Below are 26982 nucleotides of genomic sequence, written 5' to 3'. Positions count from 1 at the left end.
CTCTTGCATCTCCCTCCCTTCCACCCTCCCTATCCCACCCCTCTAGGGGGTCACAAACCACCTAGCTGATCTCCCTGTGCTATGCGGCTGCTTCCCACTAGCTATCTATTTCACGTTTGGTAGTGTATATATGTCCATGCCACTCTCTCACTTTGTCACAGCTTAAAATTCCTGATTTTAAAGAGTGAATTACAAATAGCACATAAACGTAGTTGAAAATGACATGCCCTAGGGCTCTTCCAAATCTAGGTTCAAATCCTGACTCTACTACTTCCTACTCTTGTAATGTGGGTAAGTCACTATCTCTCTCTGTGCCTTAGTTTCCTCATCAGTAATACCAACTCTCGGAAGGTTGTTATCACGATTATATAATACACACAGATATTTATGTATATGAGATATATAAAATGGATAATAAATATAAAGGGCCTAACATAATACACAACATAGTTTAATATGATAGTTATATCCTCTCTTCCACCATAACCTTTTATCTTCCAACTCTGAAAAACAGACTCCCAAACCCACATGACTGAATACCAATAATTTACAATACATAAAGACTTGTTTGCTACAAATCTTAGAGAAAAGAGATTTTTAAAATTTAGATCATTTAAAGAAAATAGTTTTGCTATGAAAAGTACTTCTGTTTGTCACAGATTTTGAGCCCTTCTCAAGAGAAGGAAAGCTAGATTTCCAGAACATCCCTTGCCAAAGGGAAGAAAAAAGGAAATGGCACTAGAGCCAGAGATTTTGCAAATTAAAATTCTGATTTTGAATTAATATAGGGTAAGGCTTTACTTCTTTGAAAGAGTAAGTTACACAGTAAGTATATTGTGTTGAGGCTCAGATATAAGAACCAGGCCACTTGCAAAGAATCAAGTTTTCTGCATCTTGTCGTGCAAGATGATTGCTCTTCCTAAAATGAAATTCCTTATGGAAACATTGAAAAATAGGATTAAAAAAAAATCCCTCAAACTGGATAGATCTGATAAAAAGAAACAATTTCTTTTTAATAGAATAATGACCATATCATTTTCATTTGAAAAGTAGTCACAAATTATAGTCAGCATAGCTCTTTATTTTTGTTTTGTTTTTAAAGCAGAGTCCGATGGCTGGGTTTCTTACATAATTAAAATTCATGGCTTCAGATGTTTGTATATTTGATCATGCTTCCATTTTCATGTGAGAAGGCAGTCTGAACTTCCTGACTATGCCATTTTTGTCTCTACACTCCGCATAGTTTCTGTTACTATGCCTTGCACATAGTAGCATTCAGGAAATTTCAATGAATGCTTAACTGAATAAACAGAGTACCTTTATTTAAATAAGATATAAGAAAATTCAGGACTTGGATGGGCATCTGCTGCTAATAAAGGGATTTCCCCATATATAACAAAGAGAAATTTCAGAGTCTGAAGACTTTTGTCCTCCTATATAAACAGCTATATAATAACCTTCTTCTAGTTTTCTTCAAGGAGAAAATTAGCATTTGTAACATAAGTAGTTTCAAACATATGCTTTCATTATATGTATCACAAGCATGAATTTTAATCTTTACAATAGCAGAGGTCCATTGTTGTAGCCAAAAAGAAATAGACGTTTTCAGTTTTAAGCTTGGTTCATTAGAAATCATCTCTATCTTTCTAGCACAAGTCAAACATAGAATGCTAGGTTGGACAGAACCTTAGAGATTATCCACCCCACTCCCTCAATGCATAGGTAAGTAAACTTAGCTCCAGAAAAGTTGACTTAATAAGGTCATACAGTTAATGGAACAGTCTGGAAGAAAACTTAGGTTTCCTGATTACATATCCAGTATATATGTAGCTTTCACAAATGCTCTATGCAGACACACTACCACAGTGGTTTTATGGGGCTCTTTGAACTCTGGGAATCAGTATAGGTGAACCACTAGAGACCAGAGGCCCCTTACCTTCTATACTGGAGGTGCTGGGAAACTTACCTTCAGTACTGGAAATGGGGGTACTGTCACATTTGCTTTCACACTGCTGCATCGATGGAGGTCGAACAGTTTCTGGACAGTCACTCGATGCCTGTCCAGTGTAGGAAAGACACTGCACAGTCCGCATTTGCTGTCCAAGTCCACACTGAGCAGAACACTAAACCAAAAGACAGGGAGAAACAAAATACTGACCTCAACAATTTTCAGGAGGTAAAAAAGATACTATGTCATTTCAAACACCATAGGTATTAGCTTTTAAAGCCCATATGTAGTTCACCTTGGAGAGGTATATGATTAGGTCATTCTATTACAGAACTGGTTTAGAAACTCAAGGATCATGTTATTACCCTAGAAAATGGAAGCAACTTAGTTTCCAGAAGACAACAGTTGGAGATTTTGGGGCTATTATTTCAATAGTTCCAAGCAGTGCTGGTGAACTTAAACAAGAGTATAATGAGAAAATATTTGTGATGAAGTAGAATAATCAGAGGTTCTAGGGCTGGGACATCACTATTGCTGCCTATTTATATATTATAGGTTTGTGGGAAAACAACCTGATGGTCTATTGGAGTGCTCTTAATCTGATCAAAATATTAGTTCAGTATAACAGCAGTGACTGCTGTGGGGCCTGGTGATGGGACTAGTTTGGAAAAAAAAAAGGGCATAAATAAGTACCTTGAGTTTTGTGAGGTATGTTCAGTCACACAAATCTGCGACAAATCTGAGAAGAGGTCTGGTGTTAGCCAATTAGCACGTCTCCCTCTCCTTTTTCATCTACTCGGGGATTCGGTTACTTTAGAATTGAAGTTACTCTCTGAGGGGCTTAGTTTCAGCTGGGACTGATCAGCTGTCCAGGCTGAAGAATAAAGCTGTGGTCTATTCTTTGGGACTGCCACCCAGAATACCAGAAAGCCTGTGAGATTTGGGATCAAAGGGATGAGGAGCTAATTGTGCAGAGACAGGTGATGGTGATGTTTACAAGGTAAACAAACCGAGGCCCTGTTGGATTTATTTGCAAAAACTCTCAAAGCACTTACAGGACTTGCAAGGATATTTACAGATACTTTTAAGTTTCTAAATACAGAATGAAAAATAAATGCACCATAAACATGTAGTAAAGCATCTCTGAAAATGTATTTTCACTGGTTAATTTCAATTTTAGGAAACTGAATTGAAAATATAGAGGAGAAGAAAAGGACTTGACAATATTTAAAAGAACAATCTCAAACTGATAACTGTAAATTTGGTGAAATTATCAACACGCAAAAACTTTCAAATGCCCTTTATATAACAGTGAATTGCAACAAAGAATATATAAGAAAGGAAATTCCTAGCCGGTTTAAATAAAAATGATAAGAGCATGTCTGTACTGATTCTTTAATAGCATATCAGTTATAAATTGTGAAACTGTCACACTTCTACAGAGAAAGACATTGCATTCAATGTTTACTTAAGCTTATGATGTATATTCCATTTGAGCACTTTGTAAATCAAACTAAATACTGTTATACAAAAGTAAATTATTAATTATTTGTTAGACAATGCACATGTTAATTATTTTATGATCATACTTCTTTTGTTTCCCCACAGGGCTGAGCACAGAGCAAGTATATTTATTTGCCTCAATGGAGACTGAAAATCTTTGCCCGCTCCCCGAAGAGTCTGTAGATACTGCTGCACTCTAGCAATATTGAATTTTGGCCATAATTTTGGTAACTACTTCTATGAAATGCCATTATTAATAAGTAATGGCAGGCCCAGAGCACAAACAAAATCATGCTGGTGTAGTTATATGCCATTATGATTTATTTGGGTCTCAGATATTAGAAAATGACCAGCTCAAGGTTAATTATAAAGCCGCAGTAAAAGGGCATTGATTCACTAGAAATTTTCTTTCTGGAGCATTATTTTTTAACATAACCTAATAAATTTCCTTTTTGACATTCAAAAGAACAATACTTAATTTTCCTTCTATCCAAATATATCAATTTGCTTTTAAAGGATTTAAGGTGACCTTCAGCAAGATAAGACAATTTAAAACTGAGAAAGAAGAAAGAAAAAATAGGAATTGGAACATAAAATAGAAATGAGTCCAATCAATATAAAAGTACATACTAAAAGCCCTATATACCCGTTTCCCAAATTCATAGTCTCCATCAGCTAAACCCATTGAAGAGTAAGTATTAATAACATTTCAAAGATTGTCAATCATATTATCAAGCTAATTAAAACCTCCACATGTTTTCTGTGAGGTTAAGAAAGGTCATTTTGCAAGTGGGAAAGCTAAGACAATGGTGTTAACTGATCTGGTCTTGAATTAGTTGAGGGAGTTGGCACTAGAATCCAACTTTTGGTAGCTTGTTCAAATCTCTGGCCATTAGACTATTTCTCTTTAATTTTAAGTTAAAATGTTAGAATCCAAGGAGTAGGTGAAAGTGGGAAGTGTGTAGGTGTGGGAGAAACATGGCTCAGTGTGTCTATGTGTGACTGCTGCTGCCTATGCACTGTCTCACACTCACATCTCACACCTGGATCTCTATGTGTTATTACTCATCTCTTGAGCCCCTACAATGACCCAATCAGGAACCTCAAGTGTCTAAAGGTGCTGCTTCAGCAGGAACGCACAGTCCAACTGCCCTACCTGGCCCCAGTCTCCTGTCACCCAGCGAGGAGGAGGACAGCGGCCCAAACTGCAGCGGATGCGGACAGGGGGTTTGCTCTCCTCGGAACATTGTGCTGCTGGGAATGTTTTAGAAAGGTCACTGCTCTTGCACAGAACAATCCGATGCTTGAATCCTGGACCACATTTGGGAGTGCACTGTAAATAAAACAAATACTAATGAATAATGATAGTCTAAAGATAGAGAAAAATCTGAGGAAAGTCTTTCTCCAAGTAAATGTGTGTTTGGGTAAACAAGATACACACATACTAAATTCTAGGCAGTCTTACATATATGAAAATTCCTTAAGTTTTTAAATAGAAGGACTTTTATCTTTTTCCCTATGGTCTTTAAGAGCTAAATCCAAAGTCTGCTTTTCTTGGCAGCATACTTTCTTCTTTTATTGTGTGTAGGCTTATTCCGTGATTCCTCCCTATTCTTGGCCATATTCAGTTGTGATAAGATTCTGCTAATTTTTGGAATGTGGAATCCTTGGTTTCTTACTTGCTAGGTGTAGTCTTCTGAAAAGAATTCTTATGTTACTAGTAGACCATCAGAAGTTGTCTTTATGAAGCAAGCTAAGGTTTGATTTAGATGTGTACGGTTGTCCCTCAGTATCCGCAGGGGACTGGTTTCGGGACCTTGGAGGCCACCAGAATCCGTGGATGCTCAAGTCCCTTGTATAAAATGACAACACATACCCTCCTGTATATGTTAGATCATCTTTAGATTACTTACAATACCTAATACGATGTAAATGCTATGTAAATGGGTGCCAGTGTATGGCAAATTCAAGTTTTACTTTTTGCAACTTCCTGGAACTTTTCTCCCAAATATTTTCAATCTTTGATTGGTTGAATCCATGGATGTGGAACCCAGAGATATAGAGGGCCAACTGTATTCTTAGAGTGTGCTAGCTAAGGATACATGATCACAGGTAAAGGTTTACTGTACAGAAAATCTCTAGACATTTGCTTGTCCATCAGTTAAACATAATGAACTTGACTGTTCTTTAGTTGGACCAGTCTGCTCTTCATACTGAGGAAAAGATCCTTCTTCCTATGTCATGAAGTCTATTACTTACCTCTTTTCCAAGTTAATTGGAGTGCTCTGTTCTAGAGCCACCTATTCAACGTGGTGGCTGATTGAAGTCCTCCAGCTTTCTCCCCTGCACATCTGAGCACTTCCTTATAATCTGTACTTCTTCTCAGTAAAGTGAGACCCTTACCCACAATATTTTGAAGCCCTGTTTCTATACCTTTCATTCAAAAGCCATTTCCAAATTTCCTACAGGAACTACACTAAACTGGGGGGAGGAGAGACCATAAGAATGAATAAGTCAGTCTGTACCTCAAGGAGCTCACAATTTTAATGTAGGAGATAGATAGGTGAACACAAGGTTAAGTAACATAAAAGAGGATGCAAGAATATATAAATTCTTGTGCCCCTAATCATCAATTTCTTATTTTATAATTATGTATTCATAAGTCTTCTCATTCTTACCAGACTATAAGCTCCTTAACATTATTTCATTTCTGCTTCATTTTCGTACACAACCTCACCCCCATCCTCAGGATACAGCAGAGGGTTTTGAGAAAGCACTCTATAAATATATACCCTCCTTTATTTGGGAAGATGACAGTTTTGATTTACTTTTAGGTAAATCAACATGTACCAGTTGTGGGATGGGAATGTCTTCTTGAACAATGTACACATCCCTGAGTGGCTTTGTCAGGGGTAAACCTTGAACCTGGTTCATGTCATGGAAAGAAAGAAAAACATTAAAATTCTTTCAGGTGTAAATCAAGGATCTCATGAACACTCTTCATCACATGAATGTGGTAACGGAGTGCATTTCCTTCAACTTAGAAAACATTACATTAAGATGCATTTTGAAGGAGAATAACATCCAGTTCTTTCCAATATGGTTCCAAAAAAGGTTTTAGTTAGGGATTTAGAAATCAAGAGAGAAATTCCCGATCCCTGTTATTCTTTTTCACAGCCAAATCAACATCCTTATTTCTAGCTGCTGCCTCACTCTACCCATATACTCAGTCATCTGTTGATTTCTCTTTGTCTCCACTGCCACTAACCTTACTACAGACAAACATCACTAGCTACGTGTAACATTGCAATGGCTTTCTAACAAGTCTCCTGTTTCTTGTTCTTTCCTCACTCCAATCCACTCTCTAAAGCACAAATCCAGTTATATTCTGTTCTGATTTTTAAAAAAATCCTTCAGTGGTCTTCAAGATAAAAATTCAAACTCTTTAAATATCTTACTATACACTGATAGGAAGCCTCTGCTTACCTCTTCAGATTCACCTCTCCATACTAAACAAGTACAGTATTCCTAGTGCCAGCCCAGTGCCAGGCACAGAGCTAATGCTGCTGCTGCTACTACTATGACTACTGCTGCTATTAATAATGATAATATTGATAGCAGCTGCCATTTAATAAACACTCTAGATAGCTGTGCTAAGTGCTGTAATTCACACAGTCTTCACAAAAATCCTGTGAGATGACAATTATTGTTCTGTTTTTAAAATGAAGAAACAACCCAGAGTAAGTGATTGGTACAAAGTCATGCAGTGTTTAAATGACAGACCTAATGCTACCACCTACTTAGTGCATGTCAAACACTACACCACGTACTTTGCACATATTATCTCATTTAGTCCTCACAACAACCCTGTCACTTTATATATCAAGAAACCAAGACACGCAGCCCTACCCTGCAATCATGCATTCTGTAGAATGAATAAAGCCCTGATTCGAGTCTCTTGAGCTTGTCCCACTTGTGTCTGGTCCTCTTGACTTCTCACCAAGTCTCTTCCACCGTCCACCAGTGTTAGAAGACACAGCCTTAGGGGATTTCTGTGACTCTCTTAATGCTTAATATTATTATTGATAATGATACCACTACTACCTTATATTCCATTAGAGCTTCACAGTTCACAAAATACTTTCAATACATTATTCTCATTTAAGTTTTTGAGTCTTGTTACAGGAAAGTTTAGGCAACTTAATCGAGGTTAAACAGACAGCAAGTGGTAGAGCTGGAACTAAATCCTAAGCCTTCTGATCTATACTTTAGCTCCTAGCATTGGCAGAAACAAACTCTTGAGAATACATAAGAAGTATTAATTATTATAAAAATAAATGAGATAAAGTACAAGGGTATGGAAGGGTATTTCAGACTTTAGGGATAGAGGCAGAAACACGTAGGATGTACAGGAATTCAGTTTAGTATTTAGTATTCAGTTTTAGTATTTTGAGGCTATGATTAACTTTCTATATTGGGAAAATTTACTGAAAAAGGCACTTGTGCCATTCCCCTTCCCTCTTCGCATTTTAAAAGCATACATATGTATATTAAAGCCTGGGACAAAAAAAATGTCTGTCTGTGTATAACTGAATCACTTTGTTGTACAGCAGAGATTGGCACAGCATTGTTAATCAACTCCACTTCAATACAAAAATTAATTAAGCCTAGGACATAGGTCTCTTGCTTATTCTAATATCCTTTTCCAGTAGCAAGAAGCTTCTGCTATTATTTTAAGACTGAAGTAACATCTAGCGGTCTTTCCTAAGAGCCTATGCCGAAGTCCTGCTTACAGTTCTGGGAGGCAGACAATGCAAAGACAGACAATTCATTCATCTGTGTCTGAGAAGTCCCCAGGGAATCAAAGACAAGAAAACAAATAAGATTGATGATAATAGGGAAAAGAATAAAAAGAGAAAGCAACATTGAAATTTATTAAGTGTCAAGCAGCGTTCTAAGTCCTTTGCATGTCACAATCTACCTAATCTTCATGGAAACCTCACGAAGTGCTGTTTTCACACCCATTTTACTAGTGGGAAACTGAAGTACTGAGAAGTACAGATAAATTCAGATGGCAGCTCTGAAAAAGATAATGCTCTGAAAGGTAAATGTACAAAGACACAAACCCTCTGTGGGACAAGGTGAAGTTATACGCAAAGCTTAACATATGACATCTTCTACTGAGGCAAGAAATAATTAAGAAAATTATAGCCCAAGCTCCACTAAATAAGTCACAGATATTCTATCCTATAGCACTGGAAGTAGATAATCAACTGGATTCTCAAAATAGTGAATGACTGAAAACTACATACTGATTCAATGAATATACCAGCCCTGAGCCCTGCAGATCTAGCCACAAATATTACATGTCTATAGCTGGAATCTCAACTCTGGTCTCTGCAAATATTGCACTTCTAGGGGGTGAGTGTAAAATGAAATGTCTAAAAATTGCTTGTAAAAAATAGTAAAGCCACAGTGATGCCACTTAGACCAACTTCGTTTTAAGTAGAACTCTATCCTGCAAATTCTTCTGACCTTATGTCAGAGATGTTCAAGCAGAGACATCCCTCAGCTTGTTCTTATTTTTGCTTCTTCCCTCTGCTTTATTTAGCTTACATTACATCTTTGCCTCTCTAGCCTTCTGATGAATAAATGTTTATCTATCTGACAGCCTCAGTTTTATTTAGCTACCTAAAAAAATACGAAATCCTAGAAAAGCAAGATGTAACCACAATTATGTATATGATTAATAGGCATTAAATTAATCATAAGTGATTCAGAGCATGTTTCAGAGATAATCATTAGTCTATACCCATGTAAAGGGTATATTTTTTACACACTTTTTGAGTATGCAGTAAAATTCATTAGAAATAATTAGAAATTGAATACTTAGTAATAAAAAGTCATTTTTTTAGACTAAAGTCTAGTTATAAATATCAAAATTCATTCAATTCATTCTTGTAATAAACCATTAGGTAGCTGGGTGGAAGATAATTCAGCAGAAAATGATTCTTTAGTAAAATTACTTCTCTCACTATTTCTCCTCATTGCAGATAAATATCTTTTTCCTTCTTTTATTCATATAATCAGAATCTTACAATTATTTAAAATCTGACCAGACCATTTGTTTTTTGTTCTCATCTCAGTGGGATATAGGAGGTGATTTTTATGAGAGATACATTTATACTTCAGTTCAACATTCTATGATTAAGAAGCAAAAACATATTTTGCAGAAAAAACATTTGAAACCACACCAGGGAAAATAATTTGGCTCTCACTTGTAAAGGATAGAAACATTAACATTTTGGGGTTAGCCTGAATTCTCTCTGGAGAGGTGGGTTTAATTTACTTAGTTATGGCATCAGAGTAGAACCTAGGAGTAAACAAGGTGACAGCACAAGTAGCTACTAAAACAAAGAACAGTGCCTCGGTAGGGAGCTTGCCCCCGCCCCATCCTTCTTAAAGTAATGCTACCTAAATGTAAATCCCATCAAGTCAATTGAGTATGATGCCAGTCATCTATTTGTCCAAGAATAAGTACAAGAAATAGAACTTTTTCAATGGGTACTCTGTGGAGTCAAAAGAAACCATTCCTATACATCAAAAGAATGGCTAAGGATTGCTGGAGCCCATTGACAGTACACAGCAACACTTTAAGAGTCACATGCCAAGAGAGGGCAAAAACAGAAAGCCATTTAAGTCCAACATAGCATGGGTGATCCCAGGAGTGAGGCTAAATTGTAGGAAATGGGAAAGCCATGGCTTCATTAGTTTCACAAAGACTGCAGAAGAGCCATTTTCCACCAAGGCAATTTGGTTTAAATTTTTTTTTTTTTTTTTTTTTTTGCCATAAGCACTGGGTGAGTTTCACTGATGGGGAAAATGAAAACGGTTCCTGGCTTTGCAACAATGGAAATTTTACATTAGAGAAGCCAGCAAAGAAAAGAAAAAGGTCAGAGGGTACATTCCTCTTACTGAAACATGTTTTCACCAGTTGAACCTCACCCTTGTGATTAGCAGAGCTCAGACAGCTGATATTTGGAATTGGGAAGGGGGCAGAAAGAGGAGGGAAGTTTTCATGGGCGTGTGAAAAAGATATCGTGTGAAACATCTTTGCAAAAGTTAAGTGAAAGAGGTTGAACACTGCCTACTCTTCGGCTGGGACCTCCTCTTTTCATTAGTGGGAGATGTTACATTCCTCTGAGAAGAACAGGTTCCTTGTTCTCACTTTGTTCTCCATGGCTACTCAGACATTTTTTTTCACTTAATGCTATTTTCTTTTACTTATTGTTAACTTATCTAGAGAAGAGATAGGTTTTATGGTAAAGGGAAATGGAAGGGTGAGAGTGCACCCTCTCCTTTGGAAAATAAACAGGAGAGACTGAATGGGGACAAAAATCATCTCTTTCCTCCTGAACAAAGGATGAAGATGATGATATAGATGATGTTCAACTAGAATCTTTGAGACGGCAATGGCAGGATTTCCTGACTCATGCTCACCCCAGAATAGTTTTCCTGTGTTGTCTGTGGAGAGACAACAGGCACTATTTTTTGGTTTTTTTGGAAGTGATAGTCCCAACATGCGTACTCTATGCCCCCAGCTCCACTTCTCTCCCCTAAGCTTTGACTCAGCTATCTTAAAGAAGATAACAGAAATGTGATTAAAAGTCCCCTTAACTTAAACATATTTCTCCAGGCAGCTTCCAGGAGTACCTAACAGCCTTGCAGAGCCATTTGAGCAAGCCACTTCTAAGACTGGGTAGATGAGAAGCAAAATGCTAAAAGTAGGGTAACTACAACCTGTATGAAGTTGAATTAGGAAGAAAATCTTAAAATGGTATTTGGAATGGAAACATACAGTAATATACATAATCTATTCCTTAAGGTGATTATATTTGGTGTTTTATGTTAAAAATATAATGATACAGAAAAATGCAGGTCCAGAGACCAATGTGAAGTGAGTCTGCACATGAGAAGATTTTGGCGTTTTAGTGGTCAGCAGAAGTTTTTTCTAGTTTCTGGTTTTGAACTTGTTGATTTTTCTCCACTTTTTGTAGAATGATAATATGGTATAAAGTTCTGTATTCAAGCCTTCTTGTTATCTATCACTACTTTATTCAATCTTATCTTCCATTTATTCTTTTTTTTTTTAATTTTATTTATTTATTTATGGCTGTGTTGGCTCTTCGTTTCTGTGTGAGGGCTTTCTCTAGCTGCGGCAAGTGGGGGCCACTCTTCATCGCGGTGCGCAGGCCTCTCACTATCGCGGGCTCTCTTGTTGCGGAGCACAGGCTCCAGACGCGCAGGCTCAGTAATTGTGGCTCACGGGGCTAGTTGCTCCGCGGCATGTGGGATCTTCCCAGACCAGGGCTCGAACCCGTGTCCCCTGCATTGGCAGGCAGATTCTCAACCACTGCGCCACCAGGGAAGCCCTCTTCCATTTATTCTTTAAAACAAATCCTTTTCTCCCACTCTACTTTCACCACATGATCTTTGCGTTTCTGTTCAGTTGTTTCTCTTATCAGGAATACTTCTCCAGTTTCTTGTTCTCTTCCCTACTTCAAATCTTACACTCCTACAACATTCAGTTCAACCCCCATCAACTAAAAAGCCTTCTGAGCCTACTCCAGGCTATTCTGACCTTCTCAGCTCTGAATTTCTGTATCACTTATACATTTATACCTCACAATCCACCATTTTGTTAAACACTGTCTTATGTTATTCTCTTCCTGCTTCATGGATATTTCTTATTTTCCCAAGTTCTTGAGATTCTTCTGAATTCTCCATAGCTCCTATCCCAATGTGGTTAGAAAGTACCCAGTTATACTTACTGACTTGGCCTGAAACCCTAAAAATGTTGCAGCCAATTATCAGGTCTTCCATTAGGATTTTCCAATAACAACGTTGTCATCATTATCAAAGACTATTTATGAACTTCTATAAGGGTTCTGGGCACTGACTTGCAAGTGAAATAACTACTAACATGTGTACAATTCTGTAAAATGTCTTGTCTTTATCACTGGATTTTATCTTCCAAATGAATGTAGGAGTTAATCCACCCACTGTTAGGGAACAGAAGAGTTCATACTGTTTTCCATAACCACTGAATAATACTGAGAATATCTCTACATTTGATTGAAACACAAATAAAAGTTAGGTAGGCAGAATGTAATTACTGAAGCTGGACTATGGCCAGGAAACTTGGAAGAACACTCCCAACTTCTGCCAAAGATTCCACAGATAACCACAACTGGTCAGAATCTCCATTTCCATGTACCATCTTAAACACAGGTCTCTCTTTTAGCCCTGTGCCTCTAGCAAAATAAGGCCACTCAAGCAGTAAGATTCATAGGGAGAAAAGTTACATCCAGAGGTTCCTAAAGAACAATGTTTAATTTTTTTCTGTTGTTTATTTTTTGACAAACTTATGAGGTCTACAGGAAATACCTAAAGCAAGTACCACAATGTTTCCAGCAGGAAATGCATCCTGTTTTGCTAACTTAGAAAAATGACCTTTAGTTATATAGCCAGATACTCATTCTTTCTAACATTAACCAACACCACAGAAGGATTCAGTTCTTCTTTAGGAAATGTAGAGAATGGTACAGTGTGTATATTGTATATGTCTCATGCAGGATGAAGAGTCAAGAATTAACTCTACCTCTTACCTCATTTTTCATACGACCATTTTTCTGAGGCCTCGGGATTATATCAGACTTTTTATATGTACATGTATGACAGAAAAACATTATCTTAGTCAGATCTTCCTCAATGATCATATAAGTGGAGGTAATGATAAAATCTGAATTTGACTTTTTGACAGTTATAACCCTCAACTCCGTGTTTCTTCCCCAGAAGCAATTAAAATATATATAGATATATAACATGTGATGATAAATTAAACTCATATGTAAGAGTTATATGGTTAGGCTGGAACATTACTTGGAAAAAAAGATATAACATATCACTAATTCTGAGCTTATAACGCTGTTCAAGAATAGCAATGAAGAAGAAAACCCACTTATAATATTCCCTCAAATACACTTCAGGCTTGTTTTTTAATTAAATCGACGACTAGTTTCTCATTGATTTTCCTTACTCCAAAAACCTTTACTTCCTGGCAAGCAGCAAAAAAATATAACATGGCCAAATTCAGAGTTATGCAGCCCTTACTTGTTGAGTTCTAAGGCACTCACATGCTCAGGTGTCCTTAATATTAAATGCTTTGGTATTGATAGCTAAGACATCTCAAAACATACAGCCTCAGATTTCCTTACTTCTGACCAGTCCAAAGCCACCCACTGTGGTGGACATGACTGGTTGTTGCAGGGCTCTTTTTCAATGGGCCGGTGTGTTAAACAACCACTGTAGTCCAGTGTCTCCTCCTCAGAAGGTCCAATCTTCCTGATGCAGAGCACTGCCCTTGTGCGCATCCCTCCATCACAAGTCTTGCTACATTCCAACCAGTCCCCAATGAACCACCTGCAACAAGAAGTGGAAGAAACACAGAAAAGCATTCCCTCAGTGCAGCCAGAGATTTCAGCAGAGTGAAGGCACTTTCTCAGTGGACTACCTCCTCTTCTCAGAAGAGCTAATATTTCAGTGTCAGGTGATGTGACAAATGACAAATGGAAGAACTGCTAAGGAGAAGATAACCCACTGTTGGCTGCCTTCTAGAGCAGAGTGCATGAGCTTTGGAGCAGGCAGAACCCAGGTTCAAACAAGCAATGCATTATGTGTTTTTAAACCTCTTTTTGTCCTTTTTTTATTAATTTCTAAAACGAGGATAACGATATCAATCATGAGATTGTCCTGAGGAGTAAGCAAGTAACATATGAAGCTCCAAGCCATGTGCTGGTAAATGGTAACAACTGGTTCCTCATGGGAGGGAGGGAGTCCTGATTTGTTGCATTTGTCAGTTTTTGTGGTATAAATACTTCACTATGGCTAATTTCAGCCTATCACCTTGACATACTGAACACGAACAAGAGAAGATATGCTAGTAATAGGGTCTCAGGAGCTTCTAACAGTGTCTAACACACAACAAACAAGAAACAGTAGCCATTTTTATTATTACATTGAGGCAGGTTCTCCCTCAATTGAGGACTTTGTGATAAAACCACACTACAGGAGCTAGGGATTTGTTTTCTGCTTCCCAGAAATGAATGTCATGCTCTGCATAAGACAGACGTCTTTATTGTCCTCACAGGGGCAGAGATGGCCCAGGTATCCATCCAGAAGACTTGAGAGTCCTAAAAACTCTGCGGTAAAAGCAGAGCCCTGAGCCAGCTCTGTGAAAACATGGAGATCCCTTGCTTTGACCCCTTTACTCTTAAAAACAGCTTCTACACAGCTAATGTGGGAAGAAAGAGAAATGTCTTAATAAATGAACATATCTCACATTTGTAGGCATACCACTCCTAAAGTCATCAATGAACTTTCATATATACAATTTCAGGTGTGTGTGTGTGTGTGTGTGTGTGTGTGTGTGTGTGTGTGTGTGTGTGTGTGTGTAGTATTTCTGCAGGACTCACTCTTTTGGGCACATTAATTGGTCCAAGGGTATGAATCATGATCCCAATCAGACCAATAAGAATTCAGCTTTAGAATTTTTATATCTCAACGATAGCAAAAGGGACGCTTTCCTTTCTGGTCACAAAGGTGTATAAAGATATAAGAGCTGATGATGGCCATGTCCCCTGTCAAGTGGAATTAGCTGATCTGAAAGAACGCAGAGGAGCTAGAGAGTCCTGCAGGTATTTGAGTGCTTGATTCCAGCCATTCCTGAAGCTAGGTCCACTCTTATGATTCCCTCAGCTTTGTTATATAAACCAACAAATCCTCTTAAGCGCAGAAGCTAGCCAAAGTTGAAGTTGTGTTATTTCCAACCAGAGTCCTGACTGATATACTATTGTATTTAATGTAATGAATATATGCTGAATGCCTTCTATGCTCAAGGCACTGTGCTTTGTTTTACAGAAGAAAGTAAGACCCAGTGTTAGGAAAACAGTTCTCCAAAATCATGAAAAGTGCAATGATGGAGCTAGGACGAGATCCCCCATCAGTTGATATCCACTGGATTTCATTTATAACACTGCCAAATAATAGAATCCAGATCACAAGCATGAGGTCAAAAGACATTTTCTTCAATCCGTGCTTATAAATCACACATATATCCTAAATGGATATGCTCATGCTTTTGGTAGGAGAGTAACCAGAGAGAAGAGTATTAAAGTTTAAGAACAAATTTCACCTCTTTTCACGAACTTAGCTCATTTGTGCCAGTTTTGTACGTGGAAGATAATACCTTAGTGAAGTCAGAGTACTAGTATCCTAAATTTGAGCCTACACTCAGCCAAATAAGCCACAATGGCCTTTGTTTATTATTATTTTTATTTTCTTTACTTACAGAGGGAAACCAGCATTTAGAAATATCATAATTAACCAGTTTCTCAAACTTAAAAATATATTTTGTCAAAAAATTAAAAATTTTCAACGTAAGATTTATTTAAAGAATGGCAATTTAATCCTGAATTAAAAAAATCTGATATTAACATTTTTTTTCTAAGTCATTTTCCAGAGGAGATTTAAAGTGATTTTTATATTCTTTCCATTTTATTTTCCGCAGATGAACAGGACCCTAAGTTGTTAGTACCATTTTTGGTAAAGAGGAAAATGTGTATTGAGAATAATAACTTGCATGCCAGCCATAGTGAAACTCTGATTCAATTCGCAGCAGTGATTTCATCACCAAGATTAGGGGATAAAACAGCAATGTGTATAACTCAGCCACAAAAAGTTCAGTCATACCATCTCCAGCCATGATCTCATTAGGTCTCATAATGTAAGAGGGATGGAGGCCTTCAAATTAAACACAGGTGCCCAGAGTAACAGCAGTGATTTCAGGAGGTGTTGCTGTTTTTTTTGGTGCTCGAGGCCAGGGCCACCTCTGCCTTTTTATTCTTCATCCTCTCTTTTATTGCCAACCATCTTTTAACCTAGATGTATCACTCTAGCATTTAACTCAGAATGTATGAAAGTAAAAATATTAACTACACTTCCAATTTTCCTTCTGACTTTAACTTTGATTTCAGGTTTCACATTCAGTCCCTGTTGCATCTTTATTGCTCACCAAATCATCCTTTCCCATGTCTCTCGAAAGGATTAAATCACCATCCAGTTATTTAAATAGTTTTGCAATTTTACCACGGCATCTATTAGTCCCAGTTTCACCACTCTCCTGTCTAGTGTAAGACAGACTGCTTCCTTCAACTTCATTCTCCATGTATTTGACCCTTTGATGACATTCTTCCTATTTCTCTTTTTCATCCTCTAGTTTCAGTGGTAAAATATGAGCACGAAAATTCTCTCTGAGACTATCAATTGCTGAATTATTATAATCTGAATAATACTGGGGCTATTTCTTTCTGAGCTGAAGACCCAGTGATAAAATTGTCTTCATCCTCACCAGGATGAAGAAGCTATACAGTTGGTGGGATTCACGTTTGAGTGTCTGAAATGAGTGGCTTGATGCAGCCTGTGTAATCTGATCTACATTATCTGTACCTTAAGAGGACAAACAATAATATTGAGGGAAGAGAATGAGATGATGGGAGTTGACTTATATGATTTCTATGATTCCTCCCAGGTCTTACATTTTGGAGTTTTATAGAGGACTCTGATGATCTTTCTCTAAACTTAAAATAACAGATTATAGCCATCCATGGGGTGAGGTGAAATGACTCAAAATAAAAAGATACTATTAAAGAAAACCTAGCCCCTGGGTAAAAATCTCTCTCCAGTCTGACCATCCTTTTGCCCTTTTGCTTATAATTCTTACTGTACTTAACATATTTTGCCTTGTACTATAGTTATTTTTATATGTATTTGCCCAATTAGATTGTCCTTAGGAAAAGGAACCATTTCCTAAGGCACAGTGCCTTCCATATCGCAGTTGCTTAAAAAAATGTCTTTTAATTCTTGGTCACAGTATTATCACAATGTACTGTACTCCATTGTTTTTACCTTTCTGATCTTCGCAAATTTAAAAATCACAGTAACATACAGGAATTATATTCAGTATCCAAAGACTCTTCAAATGAGGTCATATATACAAATATTCTTGTTATTAAAAGACAGTATAGTCAAAACTGAACTCTTGGCCTTTCTCTTTGGATTCCAACTCAACATTACTTCCTTTTCTTACAGTGGGGCACTAGCTTCCTATCAGTCATGCTCTTTAATATCAGCTCCTCCCTTTTCCTTTTCCTAATTATTTCTGCCTATGTCATGAATCCTACCATTTTCATTCAATGCCTCTAGAATTCTTGTTTTCTTCCTATCCCTAGTCACCTCACCATCTTGACTACTATTCTTTTTCTCATAAAAGAGTTGCTGCTCTGACCACATTATATTTTTCCAGCAAGGCTTCCTCTGGCCTTTCAAGGTCCTCCAAATAAACATTATTATTATTATTTCTTTACCAATGCCTCTTTTGTCTATTCTTCCTAGTCCCCTGTATTTTCTTTATGCAGAACAAGGATAAAACTTACTGCCCTCTATCTTTCCATACTCTACTTATAAAGTCTCCAATATGACTAAAGGACATTTAAAGTATTTCATTAGATAATTTCTGATTAAAAAATACCATTTAGAATTTTAAATTAATGGTATTGGGAAAACAATAATATTTGAAAATAAATATAGATCCTTTTCTCAAAGCAGGCAAATATATTTCAGATAGAGTTTACCTTAAAAAAGAACTTTGAAAGTATAATCATAAAGTGGGTAAGGCCTTCATAACATTATACCAATGAAAGAAATAAAAGTTTGATAGTTTTCCTACATAGTATTTAAAAACTTTTATAAGTAAAAATAGATCATAACACCATAATATGGGAAATATATAACAAACTAGGAAAAAATGTCTAAAATAGTTAATATTCTTAATACATTGAGTTAATACAAATCAATAACAAAATGATAAACTCTTCAGTAGAAAAATGGGTCAGGCCATGAAGAGCAAAAAAGAAGTAATACAAATGGCCACTGAACATAATTTTTAAATGTTCAGCCTCACCAGCAATTCTAGCACAAAAAATAAAATAGCAATTAGATATCAAGGGTTTTTCTTCCCTATAAAATAGTTAAAGATTGTTTTTAAAATAATACCTGGTGTTGTTCAGTTCAGGAAAATGACAGTCATATATGTACTGTTGGTGGGAATATACATTCATACATTCTTTCTAGAGAGCAATTTGACAGTTTGTCTCAGAGAGTAAAATATAATTCCATTTGAACCAGAAATTTTATTCCTATTCATTTAGCATAAGGGCATAATTATAGAGAGCAAAGTTTTAGTAGCAAAAATGGTTAATGCTGTGGAATAGAAAGGGATCAAAAGCTAGGACGCAGACAAAATTGTTCAACAGTGGAAAACCAATTTAAATAAATAATGACATATCTACTAAATGTTGTAGATGATGTTTAATGTTCAGAACAACATAATGTTCAATATGTTGAGAACTGACTACAAAGCATCATAAATAATATAATTCCATTTTTTTATATACATGTGCCTATGTAGACATAGAAAAAGATGAAATATATAGATCAAAATATTAACAGTGGTCTTACAATATTGTGTCTTTTTAGTTTCTTCTTTCTACTTATCTGCATTTAAAAAATTTTACGCTTCAATATGTATGACAAAACCCAAATATGATTATCACATTGTCATCTGAAAAACCTTCTCTCTTCCACACTCATTTAAAGTCTTACTGAATTCAGTAGTTTTTCAGTGAGCCTTATCTCTATAATACCAATGCCTACTGGGAATCTTATTACATATGACAACCATTCTGAATAATTAAGATTTCCTTTTTCATAGTCTGAATTCAAAGGAATAAAGAAGAAATTAAAAAGGAACTAAGAAAAACTGGACTGATAAAAGAGAAATATTTTAAATACGTATCATTAGATCTTTCCAACAAAGAAAACTGTTTGTCTAAATTTTCTATCTTTTTCAAATTCCATTTTCTTATCTCCAAACAACAAAAAAAGTTAAGAAGTAACCTTTTATTTCTGAACTACAAAAGGAAGGGAAATATGAAACAATTTTAATTGCGTAGGTTAATTCCAATATGTCAATTATCCTTAAAATGTTAAAAAAAAAATCTCCCATGTAATATACAAGCACATGATATATGGAATGAAATCACCAACCACTGGAACCTCAAAGGATGTTTGAATAGCATTTGAACTTAAACAAATAAAAAAGCTGAGGCCAAAATAGAACAGATGTAACCAGGCCCACTCAGATGCCTTAAATGGCTGATCATGACAAACATAATACTTAAAGTACTGAGTGTCGGGGAATTAATTTACTGGGTTGAGGCTCACAATTATATGAAAATATGCTTAAGTTATTGGAAACGTCAAAAAATATCTTGTGGTTTTTGAGCATCACTTTGTTTTATATAGCTTTTCAGTTTCTCTTGAGATAAATTTATAAAAATAATTAGCAGAAGAAAGGAAAATAAAAAAACAAATATCTTGTCTTTGTAATACATATCATAGGTTGTATTTCTATACTTTCTCATGTCTGGCTTTTAAGGAGTTAGTTACATGGTGATCACATTTGAAAAAGAAGAGACATGAAATTTTAAAAGTCTTAGAATAAAAACTTCTATCACCCTAGATTCTGTGTTCCTTATTTGGTAGCTACTGCCCTAAACCTTTTCTAGAGACTAGGAGTGAATATTTCCCTTTAAAATTAAAACATTCAGGCAGACACTGACTTTGGATATTGAAAGTTCAAAGGCATTATTATTTTGGAACAAATATCAAGAAATGCATCTTGCTTTAACCATATTAGGGACCTGCATTCTTTATCCATTGTAAGTCCCAGATTTTTGTGACTCCACTTTTAGAAAAAGGCTTACTTCATTATAGAGCTCTCCTCTCCAGTTCTAGAGAGCTTGGAATACATAATCTCATTTGCCTACACTCGCTTTCTTTATCAATTTCATGTTGGGATAATTAGCTAATCTGGGGGATAATGGTTACTCTGATTTCTCACACAAGAATGAAATGCCATTCACACATATTTTGTCTTGCTATTGTCAATTAGGCAAAATCTCTACAAAGATCGGTATTTTCAGGATTAACTCAGCATCTTTGTCCTTTTTCGCATAATTATTGCCTTTTGCTCAAACAAGAAACCTTTCTGTTCCTACAGATTACACAGTGTGGCCCACTGATAGCAGGTCTCATATTTTTAAGTTTAAATTTTTAAAAAGTCATCATTAAGATGGATGGGCTCTCTTCTTGTACCTCCCTTTACAGTGAGTTGTAACTGCTACATTAATCAACAGAAAGGGACTGAAGTACACCTCTAGGCCTGTGCTCTACACTCAGAAGACAGGATGCCTTAGGATGACAGAACTTAAAACTGGGTCAGCAAATTAAAGCACTGATACTCCATTACAGAACATTTCTAAACCATTTAAAATGTCTTTAAGCCTTTAGGATAAATATCTGGAAAAGATAGGACTGCACGCCAATCTACTATATTTTACTGGATCTAAGATACCATTATTTTATGTACCATTAAAGAAAAATAATACCGATTATTATTGTAAGATACCATCAATTGCAAAATGAATCTAATTTCAGAGATGTTAAAATGCAAATGATATGTGCTTTAGAATTAATGAAATATGACAATTGCCAGCACTATGCCAGGATCAACCTATTGAAGTTCCTGCTTTAAAGGGGTTAATTACTAAGTCCTGTGGATAAATAGGAATCAAAATTCCACCCTCTGTGATGTTTTACCCCCTTTTCTCAGCCTAATTTATTTATATCGTATGAATGTATGTTTCCAAATAAGAATATCTAATGTTTTTCTCTTTGCATTTGAAGAAAATAATTCTCACTTCTTTCTCTTACTTACTCTGGTGGGCAGGGCTCAGTGTTGCAGGTTCTTTGATTTTCAGGTGGCTTACTATCAGGGTCACAGTAATTGTTCTGGACAATGGAGTTGTCGTCCAACCTTTTACAGACCACCTCCTGTCTTTGGACACCTTAAGAAAAGGAGGACATCATTAATTGAAGAGTAGTTTACCTTCCAGTAAGTTAGGTATGCATAGCTTTCCTCTGTGGGGGATCAACCTCACTGGATCGCTGCTGTCTTATCTGTTCCAGAAACATTTGACTGCTCCTCTAAAAAGGAGAGAAGACCTGGTCATTATATTGCAAATTTAGGCAAAATTATTGTTCTCATATTTAGAAACATAACTGTTTTCAAGTTCAGAAAAGAAACTATTGGTAATTTTAAACAATTAGTATTCCCATTTGTATATTCTTCTTCATGCTTTCCTTTAAAAAAAGAAACTTTATTTTCCCAAAATATCATCAGATAAAATGTATGAATATACATTTCAGTGCAAAACAATGGTTGGATATCTATGTAAAAACAAAACATTAGGGACAAATTTACTTTTTAATATTTTGTAGGACAAATCCAATCAATTTAGTCTTTGTTAGGAACACGTAACATTCACACATTTCATTTTTTCTCCTTCCATTTACAGATTTATTTCTCTGAAAGCCCACAAGTCTAGAATTTAAAGACTGCAGTGAGCCTCTTTAGACTGCAACCCATCAGTAATCTGTTTGCTTTGATAGAGTCGGCCCTTGTTGATTACACCACTGGCAAACAGATATACACATTTTCCATCAAGTATTAACTTACAAAATACTTATCTCATTCTTAAAAATTGGTCTATGTAACCTGTTTGCCACAGCTAAAAATATTCTCATAAAATTTGTAAAATTCTAAATATATGTTTATTATTTATTGGCAAAGATATCCACCACACCTTGCTCACATTTCACAAAATACGAAGACACACACAAACACACTCTTATCTGTAAACATGCCTGGTGAATAGACTTTATGCAGATTCATTTTCTCTTCAGTGTGGAGGAATCAAAAGAAGCAAAGATAGGTGTATCAAGGTCTCAGAGGAAAGTCAATCTACAAGACAATGCTAAATGTTCCAGATCCTATAGAGGTAGCAGCTTACTCCCAGAATTGAAAATAAAAGCATAAACTAAGCTATCCCCCTACTCATCCATCCCATCTCTATAACCCGGTAGGCTAAATTACCTAGAACCAGTTATAAAAGCAGCATTAGCAGTATCCAAGCAACTACAGCTTCATACCTACCTAGCCCCACACAAACCTTCAGTTTTTCTTTTTTTTTCTCAGTTGCTTTTAGTAGTGCCCTAAAGAAAAGAGTTTGACCCCAAATTAGGGAAATCAATGTGAAACAGGACCATTCAGTGAAGGAAACTGTCACTTAAAGAGATACGCACCAAATGCTTCCCCAAGGTCCCTTAAACATCCTGGGAGTCTGCAGGTGGGAGTACCTCAGTCATCATGTTTTGCACACTTCTAACTAAGCACTTTGAATTTAAAGATAGGGAAATCTCTTTCCCTGATGGCAAAAACCATTAAGTCCCATAGCCTCCATGATGGTGGTGAGCAGATGAAGAAGGTATATTTTATTACTTGCAGTGACCCAAGGCTCTTACTGATCAAGTTTTTTGGTTTTCCTAAATTTAGGGGTTTAAAATATAGACAAACAACTTACTTGCAAAATGTCTCAGAGTATGTGCTGTATTCATTCCATCCCAACCCCTTGAATAGGCCAAATATCTCAGTTTATGCGACAACAGTTTGGAATTTTTTAACTATTAAACTTTAGATTTTTGAGGGAAGAATGATTCACACCAGGCATAGCTTTGACCCATTCACAGATGTTCCACAGTATTCACCACATATCTCCTCACTGTGTCATTCCAGTGGGCAGATAACTAAGTCCATGTGATTCACCTGGACAAAAATCTCTATTATTAGTCATAGGATTCAACACCCACTGCCACAGTGGCTCAGAATAGCCATCTACCTGGGTTCAATACTTGCTCCTATCAGGAGGAGCAGGGGACTGCTTTTATAGGTTAGCATGGTTATTTTTTAAAATATCCATTCAAATATAATTATACTTGGAGGGGGGAGACTCAAAACATCCACTTACACAAAGGATTTACAGCTTCAGCCAACTTTTATAAATACATTTAATAACTAAAAAAAGATGATTAAACTTGCAAGAAGGAAGTTGGCATTCAAGCTAGTATCTCGGTTGTTTTTCAGAAAAGGATAAACTTTTTATTTTTATTTTATTTTACTGAGGGAGGATAAAAATTTTCAACACTACAAAATGGAACTGATATTGCTTTATATAAGTGGCAGAAACATCAATTCAGTTTCTACAGGTTAAGATAAAATTCTACTTCCTTTAAAAATCGTAGAAATGTTGTTTGGTTATAATGACATTAGTTTTTAAAAGTAGCCTTTAATATAAAAGCAAGGCTTCTGCAATTTGAATCACAGATGAGATATTAGTTATTAGAGGTAAGATTTACATTTGATTTTAAGAGAAATTCTAGCCATGTATGATCTTGAAAAACTTCAGCTACATAACATTTATTGTTAAAAATCTGGAAAATACCAAAACCAGAAAGAACAAAATAAAAATTATCCACAATCTCATATCTTTGCTTTGGACTCTTATTTTTTATTTTTATTTTTTTGCTGTACGCGGGCCTCTCACTACTGTGGCCTCTCACTACTGTGGCCTCTCCCGTTGCGGAGCACAGGCTCCGGACACGCAGGCCCAGTGGCCATGGCTCACGGGCCCAGCCGCTCAGCGGCATGTGGGATCCTCCTGGACCGGGGCACGAACCCACGTCCCCTGCGTCGGCAGGCGGACTCTCAATCACTACGCCACCAGGGAAGCCCTGGACCTTTATTTTTAAGGTTATTTTGTTCTTTGGTGGGATCCAGTAATTAATTTAAAATTACATAGTACACAAACTAAAAATGCCAGCTAAATATGGTTGGCAGGTCATTCATTCATTCATTCATCCATTCATTCATGCCAGCTAAATATGGTTGGCAGGTCATTCATTCATTCATTCATCCATTCATTCATTCAATAGAGAATAATTACTGAATACAAGGCACTGTACTTCTTATGAGATATTGAGCTAAGTGCTGAGAATTACAAATTGACTTAATTTTGTCATGCCTCTCAGACTTCTTAAAAACTAGAATTTAGGATATTTGGGGGTACATTTCACTTTCATAATTTCAGAATGCTATTTTTTATGAAGTAAAAATTAAAGTCCTTGAATAAGCAGCTGAAATAACTGTATTTTACAAAGATGCATTTTCCTTGCATTCATCTTTTATTAATTTTCTTCTAAAATGTCATATTAGACAGTGTGGTATTTCACACTTGAGAACTGACTGACTATACTAGTAATCTATTCCAAACCTTCCTAAAATGCTGAACTATCTCCCTTCAATAGCACAAATCTCCTTCCAACTTTTACCCCCACACTTGGCAGGTTTACAGAATTTTTTTTTTTTCTTTTTAAATCAGCAGCAACAGAATAACTCTCTAAACCAATGCACCTAATTGGATGGATTTTTCAACACATACTTTTGGATTAAAGAGAATGCAGCTTTTAGCTTTAGAAAACACAGATCAACTGGAAATAATCTAAACCAAGTCAACAAGAGAAATGATTGAGTTTAGAATCTTTTTATATGATCAACCCTCTTGTACATAGCTTCTTTTAAAGTAATCTGTAAAACATTGCTAAGAAGTTGATTTAAACCTTTCAGGAATAATTACATCCAGTTACACAAAACCACTATGCTTTCAAATCTAAAGATGTATAGTTTATAACCCAAAACATAAAATGTCCGTATGACCAGTCAGTATATGCCTAATCAAAAACAAAATTCTGGTGGCTTAGTGCCCATATCCCCTGGAGATATGCAGGTGTTCTGCAGAATTTAATTGGTCAAACTTAAAATTGCACTAATTATATTTATTCTTAAACACCTGAAGTTACTGGCATGCAAATTCTATACCCAATTCTGTTTTTAAACGCAATTCCTCTTCCATGCTTAAAAAAAAAAAAAAAACTTTAATGGTTTCATATTACAAAATTTAAGTACAGAGATGCCATTACCAATATATATTTACTTTAAACTCTCTAAAATGGGTGTATCCTGTTTAGAGTCTTTTAATTTGCTTACCATTTTGGTTCTTTGATACCAAAGATGGTTCTTAACACGGAAATATAACTCTTATTTTTAACCTGGAAGTTTAAATTTGTCAGATCTTATATTTAATTTCTGCTAAAAGTTACAGATGATCTACTTGCCCATCAAAGGTTCTGCTGTCCAATGGGAGGAAGGAGTACCCAACTTGAGTCACTGCTCAAGCTACACGTGAAGAAATGGCATTTAGTATTTTGAAGTAGCATACACCATAGGAAAATGAGCAAGAAGTCCACCAAGCTGCGAGTGAGTCCTATATGGAGCCCTTCATCTGTTGTGCTTACTCTAGGAAATGGTGATGGTTCAAGAATATAGGGTCTTTTGCTCAACAGCTGCAGAGCCAATCCTGAGTGAAGACTTTAGAGACCATTCCTCCTCTTCATTTCTTGCCTCCTTTTCAGTCCCTCTCCTACTCTTCTTATAAGCTGCTCAATGTTCTCATATCCCATCTCTCTTCTTTCAGATAATTAAATCATTTAATAAGTTCATGTGTAACAATATTTAGCAATTTATTGCTTTTCTCAGGGTAGTTCATCATTTTAAAAGTAGAGAGAGGGCACTTAATGCACAGAAATTACCACCTGGATCTCATTTGAAAGAGTGATATGTATTAAACCAAGAAGGATGTGGGAGAGGTTAAGGGCAAGAGAAAGATCTTCTAGGTCTTCTCAAATCTACTCATAAGAACCAGCATTTCAGTCCTAGACGATTCAATTGGTAAGTGAGCAGTCTGTAACTACATGTAAGTCAGTAAGGGAAAGACAGAAAGGAAAAGTGTAACTTTGGGATTGATGGGCTAATCAACATCTAGATAATTTAACCTAGTGGCAAAGCACATCCTATCTACCCAAGAAACCATTTTCTGAAGAATAGGGGGGAAAAAGCTAATAAGTCAGAGCTTACAGTACAAATGTGGTTGGTGGCTAAGGCAACAATTTGCTTAACCACAGCATCCAAAGTAGCTAGCAACCAAGACAACACTATATAACCACAGTATACAGAGCATATGGCCAACAACATTAATTTAATCTAAATCTTCAGTGCAGATAGCATCCAGAGAGCAACAAGTGCCAGGAAAAAAATGTCTCTCTGCTCTGCCTTTCATGGCTGGAATCTGGCTGCTGTGCTGTGTGATTATTGGCCAGACATAAGCATTTGTAGGGCAGAGCAAAGCCCATCTGCCTTGGATCTAACAGCTGGCATCAGGGTACCAATCAGCTCCACCCATTTGCTTCCTTCTTCTCAAGAGCCTCCTGCTAGTTTTTATCTCCCAAAGGTTTTCTTTCTCTGCCTTTCCAGCGTCTTCCCTTCTGTCTTAAGCAAAATT

General features: G+C 36.3%; 1 protein-coding gene across 1 annotated transcript in view; it reads right to left on the bottom strand.

Annotated features, from left to right (window-relative positions):
- Positions 1-26982, bottom strand: part of ADAMTS6 (ADAM metallopeptidase with thrombospondin type 1 motif 6) — a gene marked incomplete at both ends in the record, with an annotated part of 263234 nt that overhangs the window by 11021 nt on the left and 225231 nt on the right. The window contains 4 exons of the mRNA XM_082837370.1: positions 1967-2123; positions 4608-4784; positions 13729-13933; positions 21408-21537. Of these exons, the coding sequence (XP_082693496.1) occupies positions 1967-2123; positions 4608-4784; positions 13729-13933; positions 21408-21537 (669 nt within the window). The remainder of the gene's footprint in view (positions 1-1966; positions 2124-4607; positions 4785-13728; positions 13934-21407; positions 21538-26982) is intronic.

This window comes from Leucopleurus acutus, assembly GCF_964270905.1.
Source record: "Leucopleurus acutus genome assembly, chromosome: 3".
Lineage (NCBI taxonomy): Eukaryota > Metazoa > Chordata > Mammalia > Artiodactyla > Delphinidae > Leucopleurus > Leucopleurus acutus.
This window is presented reverse-complemented; position numbering and strand designations above follow the sequence as displayed.